Here is a 9,021-nt window from a genome sequence, read left to right on the forward strand (position 1 = left end):
TCAGGAAAGGAAACATACACATACATATTACCAACAGGGAGCTCTGGGTGAGTTTGGTGCGAACTCACCTGGGGTGTTCGAGCAGCTCTCTGCCTGCCCTCTCGGCTCCCTGACGAGCTCCTCCAGCATCGGTCAGCAGTGTGTCCTCTGCGACCACAACTGGTACAGGAGAAAGCTCCTCCTCCGGTCGGCCTAGCAGCAGTAATTCCCAAATCCATGGGAATCGGAGCAGGACCCGATCAGGACGCCCACGGGCAGCCAGCAAATTGTCCAGTCGAATGGACATGTCGATGAGTTGGTCCAATGAAAGGGAAGTGTCCCGACAGGCTAGCTCCCCACGGACATCCTCTCGTAGGCTACACCTATAATGGTCTATCAGGGCCCTCTCATTCCACCCTGCGCCTGCAGCCAGGGTCCGGAACTCCAGCGCGAAGTCCTATGCACTCCTCGTCTCCTGCCTCAGATGAAACAGACGTTGACCCGCCGCTCTACCCTCTGGTGGATGGTCGAACACAGCCCGGAAGCGGCGAGTGAACTCTGGGTAATCCTGCCTCACTGAGTCTGGAGAGCTATGACATGTGTATATGAGGACGTTGGAGCCCGTTATGATTCATGACTGTAATGAACACGATGGGAGACAGAGAGCTGGTTTCAAGCGCAGGGTGCAGCAGGTGTTAATTTGTAAAGGACCTCAAAAGGAGGCAGGTAGCTAGGTCCAGGGGCAGGCAGAAGGTCATACACAGGGGTCCAAAAAGGCAATAGTACAGGCAGGGCACGTCTCTGATTAGGAATCATACTTAGGCAGCCTTTTCCCACCTGTGTTTGTGGGTAGTTGTTTTCTGTTTAGTTTTCTGTACCTGACAGAACTGTTGGCTTGTTTTCGTTTTGTTATTTTGTTCGAGTGTTTCATAGTGAAATAAAATCATGAACACTCACCATGCTGCTCTTTGGTCCCGTCTCTACGACAGCCATTACACACATATAGTGGAAGTCATAGGGATCGTGAACTGCGTCATACGTAAGTCTTTGTATGGTGGATAGGCTTTCAATGGAAAAACAGGCATTTCAAAATAAAGGCACTTCCTGGATGGATTTTCCTCAGGTTTTCGCCTGCCATATCAGTTCTGCTTTACTCACAGACATTATTTTAACAGTTTTGGAAACTTCAGAGTGTTTTCTATCCACATCTACCAATTATATGCATATCTTAGCTTCTGAACCCGAGTAGCAGGCAGTTTACTTTGGGCATGCTTTTCATCCAAAATTCCGAATGCTGCCCCCTACACTAGTGAGGTTTTTAAGTAACCATCTGTCTTGTGTAACAATACCAAAACGTAAGATATAATTGGAAATCGTAGTGTCCTGGTCCCCGGATTTACATTTACTATGCTACGTCTAGTCTATGAGACCAGGCTGGCTAGTGGGTCACAGATCAGCCCAAACGGAGTCTCTCTCTTTCACTCTTAGGTGTGGTGCTGGCTCTGGATGCTTTTTCCATTCGTGCTACTGGGCCTTGTCATCCTGCTGATTAAGAGGAAGCTAGTCTAGTGCAGCACTACTTTTAACAATAACCATGTTATAAAGGTTATTTGTCTCAACAACTGTTGTTTTAAGGAGTTGGTGTTGTTTTCCTCTCTTTTTTCCTGTATTTCCATTATTAATATGCTGATGATTACAACTATTACTGTAATGAACATTAGTCACCACTTGGTGACAGCACAGAGCTAATGTGTCATGTCTGTCAAAATATTTTATCAAAAAGAGCCTCACACTTTTTTGGGGCCAAAGACTAATTGTTACATGAGACATTCAGAATGTGCTTGGTGTCCTTTTTCATGTTTGCATGCCTGTCTCTTTCCTCAGTTCTTGTTTCAAGCACTAAATATGAACGCCATATTGTTAGCTCATCCCAACTTTTGATCGACTCATTAAATTATACAATACAAGTATTTTCTCTCTTTGCTCTGTCATCATTGTCTCTCCAACTCCCACTCGTTCACACCCCAGACTCCTTCATCACCTCTTTCTCTCCTTATCCAATCTTCTTAATGCACCCTTTCACTGTCTCTCAATTCACCATATCGTCAGTAACACTCTCAACAGTCTAATTTTCATCCATTAGGCATCAGAAAACGTCTCACATTAACCATTATGTATACGGGAGCTGGGTTTAAAAATAAAAAATGTAGGACATAACACGCATTACGACAAGAGAGACACCACAACACTACATAAAGAGAGAACTAAGACAACAACACAGCATGGCAGCAACACATGACAACACAGCATGGTAGCAACACAACATGACAATAACACGGTAGCAACACAACATGGCAGCAGCACAACATGGTAGCAGCACAAAACCTGGTACAAACAGCACAGGGCAAGAAGGTAGAAACAACAATACATCACACAAAGCATCCACAAGTGTCAGTAAGATCGATTGAGTCTTTATATGAAGAGATGGAGATAAAACTGTCCAGTTTGAGTGTTTTTTGCAGCTTGTTCCAGTTGCTAGCTGCAGCGAACTGAAAAGAGGAGCAACCCAGGGATGTCTGTGCTTTGGGGACCTTTAACAGAATGTGACTGGCAGAACGGTTTGTTGTATGTGGAGGATGAGGGTTGTATTAGATATCTCAGATAGGGGGGAGTGAGGCCTAAGAGGGATTTATAAATAAGCATCAACCAGTGGGTCTTGCGTTGAGTATGCAGAGATGACCAGTTTGCAGAGGATCATGGAGTGCAGTGATGTGTCCAATAAGGAGCATTGGTGGCAAATTTGATGGCCGAATAGTAAAGAACATCTAGCCGCTCGAGAGCACCCTACCTGCCGATCTATAAATTACATCTCCGTAATCTAGCATGGGAAGGATGGCCATCTAAATCAGGGTTAGTTTGGCAGCTGGGGTAAAAGAGGAGCGTTACGATAGAGGAAACCAAGTTTATGTTAACCTTAGCCTGCAGCTTGGATATGTGCTGAAAGAAGGACAGTGTACCGTCTAGCCATACGTATTGTCTTATAATAAAACACCTGTAACGTAAGATTGTCTGAGAGAGAAATCATATTATCTCATGGAATTTTAGAATTCGATGAACATAAGGACATCATGGTAGAACAGTTTTGGGTCAAACGCTTCCATAAATGGGGTGAGTATGTATGTGTTAGAGGATCACTGGAGAGACTGGGGGAGAATCTTGCATCCAACAGGCCTGGCTAAACCACAGGTCGGCGTCAGTCACGTCTCCCCTAACTCAGGCCTGTGGGTAAAACTCTGCACTTGACTAGGACCATGTCTCTGTCTACAAACCACCCTACAGGGCCTGTATGTGGTGGTGTAGGCAGAGTCTCTGAGGGGAGGATTCTGGGTAATCAGGGTGTGTGTGAGCACAAAACAACCTCAGAGATAGCCATGCTAGCAACTTCCATGGAATTTAACTTGAACTATACTGAACAAAATTATAAACGCAACATGCAACAATTTCTAAGGTTTTATACTGAGGTACAGTTCATATAAGGAAATCAGTCAATTTAAATGAATTCAATAGGCCCTAATCTATGGACTTCACATGACCGGGCAGGGGCGCAGCCATGTGTGGACCTGGGAGGGCATAGGCGCACCCACTGGGGAGCCAGGCCCAGCCAATCAGAATGAGTTTTCCCCACAAAAGGGCTTTAATTGCAGATAGAAATACTCCTCAGTTTCATCAGCTGTCCGGGTGGCTGATCTCAGACGATCCCGCAGGTGAAGAAGCCGGATGTGGAGGTCCTGGGCTGTGGTCTGCGGTTGTGAGGCCGGTTGGACGTACTGCCAAATTCTTTAAAAAGACGTTGGAGGACATTTATGGTAGTGAAATTAACATTCAATCCTCTGGCAACAGCTCTGGTGGACTTTCCTACAGTCATTATGCCAATTGTGCACTCCCTCAAGACTTGAGGCATCTGTGGCATTGTGTTGTGTGACTAAACTGCTTTTAGAGTGGTCTTTTATTGTCCCTAGCACAAGGTGCACCTGTGTAATGATAATGCTGTTTAATCAGCTTCTTGATATGCCACAACTCTCAGGTGGATGGATTATCTTGGCAATGGAGAAATGCTAACAGGGATGTAAACAAATTTGTGCACAAAATTTTAGAGAAATAAGCTGTTTGTGTCCATGGACAATTTCTGGGATCTTTAATTTCAGCTCATGAAACATGGGACCAACACTTCAGATGTTGTGTTTATATTTTTGTTTAGTATAGTTACTGTGGAATTCCCTTTTTCCTTCTACCTTCTTTTCACCACTTAAATAATTCCCCTCTCTCCAGAGTGGGTTGTGGAGCGTGTGGACTATAGGTACTGCAGACTAGGTAGTGGGATGGAGGAGAAGTGGGTGACATGATGAGGTATTGATAGTACATACTAATTCCGAAAGAAATCTCCATACACTCACCAGTAACTACATTTGAAAATGAACTGGGGGTGAAACCTTTTATCCGCAATATTGTAGTTGTCATCCCATAATTGTTCCAAGTGATTACCTCCATTATTGGAGCCACCGAAAAATACACAGAGTCTAACTTTCTGCCCTAAGAACTTAATGCAATATTTTGATGTAAAATGTATGTGTGGTTTCCGCCCTGGCTGTGTTGTCTCCCCCAGTGTGAGTTTACAGCAGACCAGTCCAACCACAGTTCGATGACGCTGATGATGAGAATGACGAAGATGATGTCGTGTGTGTGTGTGTGTGTGTGTGTGCGTGCGTGTGTGGAGTAGGTGATTCTTGCTGTGGATTCGAGTTTCTTTAAGTGAACCTCATCCCTGATAATGGAAACGCAGGACTATATTTGGAGGGGTGATGTCACAAGTGGTTGACGGTGAAGCCTATATCTGTGTGAGAGTGTGTGTGTGACAGTCTAAGAAACCACTGACAGTAGCAGTGTCTGTCTTTGGAACCACTGGCGATTGGGTTTAACTACTGAGGGTGAGTTAACCAGACCATTAGGATGCATATTTGATCTGAGAGAGATGGAGACCAGGACACTATACACTATACTATCCAAAGTATTTTTCTCTCTTTTCCCTGTATGGTTGAGGGTAGGCTGTTGAGTGGCTTGTCTGTTTGGTGGTCTTTGGTTTGCATGGTTCGCTGTTCTACAGAACATTTACCGTTTCTGCTGTCATTCTATTCTAAAGTGTTCTAGTAGCATAGACTGAATATTTGATGGGTGTGCGTTACATTATTCACAGGCATGTACATCCCTCTACTTGTATAATTCAACAGCGTGTGATTATTGACCCACCATCTTTTGTTTTCGTGCAGGGATCCCGCGTGCACGATGTATTACCTGAAGCTGCCCGTGTTCCTTCTCGTGCCTCTCGTGCTGCTGCCATGTGTCGCCACCCTCCCTACCAACAGGTGAGAGCGCAAAGCTGCCTCAGTTATTTCCGTTATTTCTGAGTGTCACTTCTGTGATGTACAATTACAAGTGTCGTGCAGTGTCGCCCAAAGTTCAATTGTCACTAGGAAGTGGGTTTAATTTTGCAGGTGAATTAATCACTCAACTGATATAGCACCGGTTTTAAGTTGTAGGTAATTTGGCACATCCATCTTGAACCGTAAGAAATCAATTAACGACGTGGGTAGTCTAACTCTACAACCGGCTAATGACATTGATGAGATCATTGAGATGCATATCCATTGCAATCGTGACATCCGAGAGGTCGGGTTTTGTCCTGCCAAGGCAGAGACAGGAATATGTGAATCGCGTAAAAATTATCAAGTTCGCACTGGAGGGGGACTAGTGGCCACTCCATTGCGCCCTCGAGAATTGAGCTGATGTTTTGAAGTGGGCATCAGTCACCGGTCGGAGTGACGGTTTGGCTCTTTCCTCATCCTGATTCAGGTACTTCACCCCATCTAGGGAGCAAGAAAGCGCGCTCCCGGACAGAGAAGGCTGGCTCGTTCCCGGGATCGTCTCCAACCACTACCTCGGCCTCATTGGCTCGCGGCTCCAGAGAGGGCTCACATCTGTCAACAGGTAAGGTGGCACCTTATTATATAAGTTGCACCTGATTTATTGATTTGTTGATTGAGTGCAAATGTTGATAATTTTGCGGACAAAACAATGTAAAATAATCGAGTTGATTAAACTAATTATTATTTAGTAAATGGATCCACAGCCTTTTTTTAATATTCTTTTTATATATTTTTTTATATTCAGTCAAAATATGCTGAAATATTATCTGAACTGAACATTTTTAGTTGGCCCAAAATTAACTCAGATTTAAGAAAAATCTAGGTTAGGAACACCCACACATTCAAATAGTGCTTTTAACATGTTTTCAACCTACATATTTGACACACATTGACATAAACATGATTACATTGTGCATGTTCATTTTATACAGTAATTATTATTCAACATGTCCTAACCTGGGATTTGAACTTACAACCTTTTGGTTCACAGAACTCCTATCTTCCTGCTATGCTGCCATCTATAAATGAACATGCACAATGCCATCATGTATGTCAACATGTGTGAAATATGTAGGTTAAAAACATTGTATGTTAAAAGCACTGTGTGTGAGGGTGTCCCTAACCACATTTTTGTCTAAGTTTTCTCAAGTTAGAGCTCAGTTTGGGCAAACCCATTTTTTTTAGTTTAGGTAACATTTTGACTGAAAGTACAGTAAACAAAACAAAAGGCTGTGGAACCAGTTACTAAATAATTATTGGGGGGGGGGGATCACCTAATATTTCAATTTATAGTGATAATAATATTATAAATTAAATTAAATAATAGTGATCTTAATAATAATAATAGTTTATTGCTATTACTATTATTGTTACTAGTAGCTGCAGTAGTGATATTATCATATTAGTATCATATGGTGGCTATTTTTATCCACTTTATCCACTATACAGTATGTCTGGTAGGCTAATACATTTGTTATATTTTCCTGATCTCTACCACTCTATAAATGTTTAGATAAGTAATGCATCATTTGTTCGACATATTGGATTCATTGATTGCTGTCCTCCTATATCCCATCAGCCCCCACATAGAGAAAAGGAAGTGCAACACGGCTACCTGTGTAACCCAGCGACTGGCCGACTTCCTGACCCGCTCCAGCAACACCATCGGCACGATGTACGCCCCCACCAACGTAGGCTCCAGCACCTACGGGAAACGGGATCTACTGCAGCCTCCCAGCTATATGCCACTCTAGTGATGCATGGGTTCAAAGCCCACTGATGTAGGATATGCTCAGATGAAATGACCACACCACCATGTAAACAACAAGGATGGTTATGTATCATTAACTTGAGTTTTTGTTTCTTTTATGAACTTCAGAAAAAAACAGTGCCTTTTGGTATAGAATAATAATAAAGAAGTATTTGTTACATAAATCAGACTAGAGGCTGATGAGATACTAGTCTCTGTTCTGTGAGCCCAACTGGTTCAACCCAACACTAACCCCACCATGGCATGTGAATTAAAAACAAGTAAAAAGTAACAAAAAAATAAAAAAAAGTAAATGAGGCATATAAAATACAAGTTTTGTCCTTCTGTTTGACTGTTGTGTAGGTTATTTGTTTTTGTAATAAATTTGAAAGATTTTTAAAAGTCGTTGGTTTCACTGCACATCATTAATAGTTTCAGTCATGCAGATGCAAAGTTGAGCTCTTTTATAACTTAAATAAAGCATTAACTTATGATGAACAAACCAGTATGCTTATGAATACTCATAAATGCTTTATAAATTATAATTAAATGACGTGCTCATGAATGAAAGGCAACATGTAGACTCAATGAGGCATACACGCAGGCATACAGTATAATACATGAGTTACTCAACAGATACATGTAATTTCAGGTATTGGAGGGGAAAGGTGTGACGCACTACATTAACCTGTGTTTGATTAATACCATTCCCAGTGCGAGCAGAAAATTACACCTGTATTCCACTGCTTTTTAACCCAGACATGAGAGGATATTAAAAAAATAGCACAGAAGTTAATTTAGCTGATGATGCCATACACAGACCAGCCATTAAGCCCCCAAACATGGCTGACACTGTGGGATAGGGGTCAGAGGTGTGTCAAGCTATTCATATGAATAACAAGCATATAGCCTACCTCTAGGATAATGTACATCAAGAGTAGTCAATTAGACAGGGGTAATTCACATCGGCGGAGATGTTGTTGATGCATTGCAATACTGATTTCTGTTAAGAGTTGTCTATCTGTGACAATATCACAGATGACACTTTGAACTACTCCATTATTCTCTCTCTCTCTCTCTCTCTCTCTCTCTCTACAACACCATATTCCTTTCATTTAGAGATCATTACTTGCTGCTGACAACAAGTTGGACATGTCTTTTAACAGTACTCCAGAATAAAAATAATAGGCCCTTCCGAACAGGTCATAGAAATGTTGTAAATCGGTATGAGTTCCAGAAATGAATAAAACACATTAATATCACAGCAGGGAGGGATAGAGTATGCATGAGTGAAATAACCAATTCAGTGTGGCTATAGCACCTTCAGGCACCACAGGTTGAGCATTCGTTTGTCAAATATAACCATAAGTACAGAGATGACAAGTACAACGTTTGCTTTTCAGGCCATCTTTGGTCATTTGCCTCAATGGCCATTTAATATACAGGCAATTCAAGTTGAGAATTGCCATGGACTGAGAACTACTACACTGGATATGTTGTATTATTATATTGAAACAGCAAGCTCTGTTTCTGAAGTGCACTGCAGACCTTATAAGCATTGCATCACATAGACACGTTTTATAAGGGTTCATAATATAATGAAAACATCAAGGCCCTCAACCAAAATAATACAGATATTGATTTATGATTTTTATTCAGATCCCCATTAGGTGTTGAAGAACCAGCAGGAGTTTGTCCTGGGGTCCACCCAATTCATAGATCATGTCAAAATACAGAACACTAATGGACAGGAATAGCAACACAAATTTAAACTAAGAACACTACGACTAAAGAACAATACGACTTCCTAAA

At 42.0% G+C, this 9,021-nt stretch overlaps 1 protein-coding gene across 1 annotated transcript; it reads left to right on the forward strand.

The window, feature by feature from the left end:
* The first annotated feature begins 4,781 nt into the window (after positions 1 to 4,781).
* On the forward strand, positions 4,782 to 7,462 carry LOC106609158 (islet amyloid polypeptide). The gene is made up of 4 exons (XM_014207639.2): positions 4,782 to 4,964; positions 5,304 to 5,399; positions 5,887 to 6,021; positions 7,039 to 7,462. Exons 2-4 carry the CDS (start codon positions 5,320 to 5,322, stop codon positions 7,211 to 7,213), a joined length of 390 nt encoding a protein of 129 aa, XP_014063114.1. The 5' UTR covers positions 4,782 to 4,964; positions 5,304 to 5,319; the 3' UTR covers positions 7,214 to 7,462.
* Positions 7,463 to 9,021: the final 1,559 nt, after the last annotated feature.

Source organism: Salmo salar, chromosome ssa07, assembly GCF_905237065.1.
Source record: "Salmo salar chromosome ssa07, Ssal_v3.1, whole genome shotgun sequence".
NCBI classification, from domain to species: domain Eukaryota; kingdom Metazoa; phylum Chordata; class Actinopteri; order Salmoniformes; family Salmonidae; genus Salmo; species Salmo salar.

Excerpts from the sequence above, each read along its gene's own strand:
- LOC106609158 (XM_014207639.2), top strand. The coding sequence starts at position 5,320 with ATGTATTACCTGAAGCTGCCCGTGTTCCTTCTCGTGCCTCTCGTGCTG. Across the intron at positions 5,400-5,886 it reads GCCACCCTCCCTACCAACAG|GTACTTCACCCCATCTAGGG; the intron begins GTGAGAGCGCAA and ends ATCCTGATTCAG. Across the intron at positions 6,022-7,038 it reads GGGCTCACATCTGTCAACAG|CCCCCACATAGAGAAAAGGA; the intron begins GTAAGGTGGCAC and ends ATATCCCATCAG.